The sequence below is a fragment of the Myotis davidii genome, unplaced genomic scaffold (assembly GCF_000327345.1).
Source record: "Myotis davidii unplaced genomic scaffold, ASM32734v1 scaffold937, whole genome shotgun sequence".
Lineage (NCBI taxonomy): Eukaryota > Metazoa > Chordata > Mammalia > Chiroptera > Vespertilionidae > Myotis > Myotis davidii.
In genome coordinates this window covers 860,829-861,269 of record NW_006288252.1, presented here as the reverse complement: position 1 = coordinate 861,269, position 441 = coordinate 860,829, and the positions used below count along the sequence as shown (strand labels likewise).

At 71.2% G+C, this 441-nt stretch overlaps 1 protein-coding gene across 1 annotated transcript in view; it reads left to right on the top strand.

Annotated features, from left to right (window-relative positions):
- The window catches only part of ACOX3 (acyl-CoA oxidase 3, pristanoyl), a 27,654-nt gene that overhangs the window by 15,963 nt on the left and 11,250 nt on the right, over positions 1-441 (top strand). Inside the window, exon 12 of the mRNA XM_015561560.1 lies at positions 2-114. Within this exon, the coding sequence (XP_015417046.1) occupies positions 2-114 (113 nt within the window). The remainder of the gene's footprint in view (position 1; positions 115-441) is intronic.

The window sequence follows — 441 nt, the reverse complement described above, 5'->3', positions numbered from 1 at the left end:
GGCGACAACAACGTGCTGCTGCAGCAGACCAGCAGCTTCCTGCTCGGGCTGCTGGCTCAGGGCGGCCCAGGTGAGCACCTACCTGCTCGGGCTGCTGGCTCAGGGGGGCCCAGGTGAGCACCTACCTGCTCGGGCTGCTGGGGCGGGGGGGCCCAGGTGAGCACCTACCTGCTCGGGCTGCTGGGGCGGGGGGGCCCAGGTGAGGCTCCGCTGAGCTGAGGCGGCCCTGACCTCGCACGGGCGTGGGTTCTCAGCCCCCAGGGTTAGCTCTTCCCTCAGCTGGCCCTGTGTCTGAGGACGGGAGGGGTCGCTCCATGTGACTGGCCCCCTCCCCCGTCATTGCTGAGGCGGGTGGGGGAAGACCCTCCCGGGCGCATGCTGTGCGTGGGGTCTCCTGGCTTCCCTGGTGACTGGGTGCTCCCAGGTGGCGCCCGCTTCGAG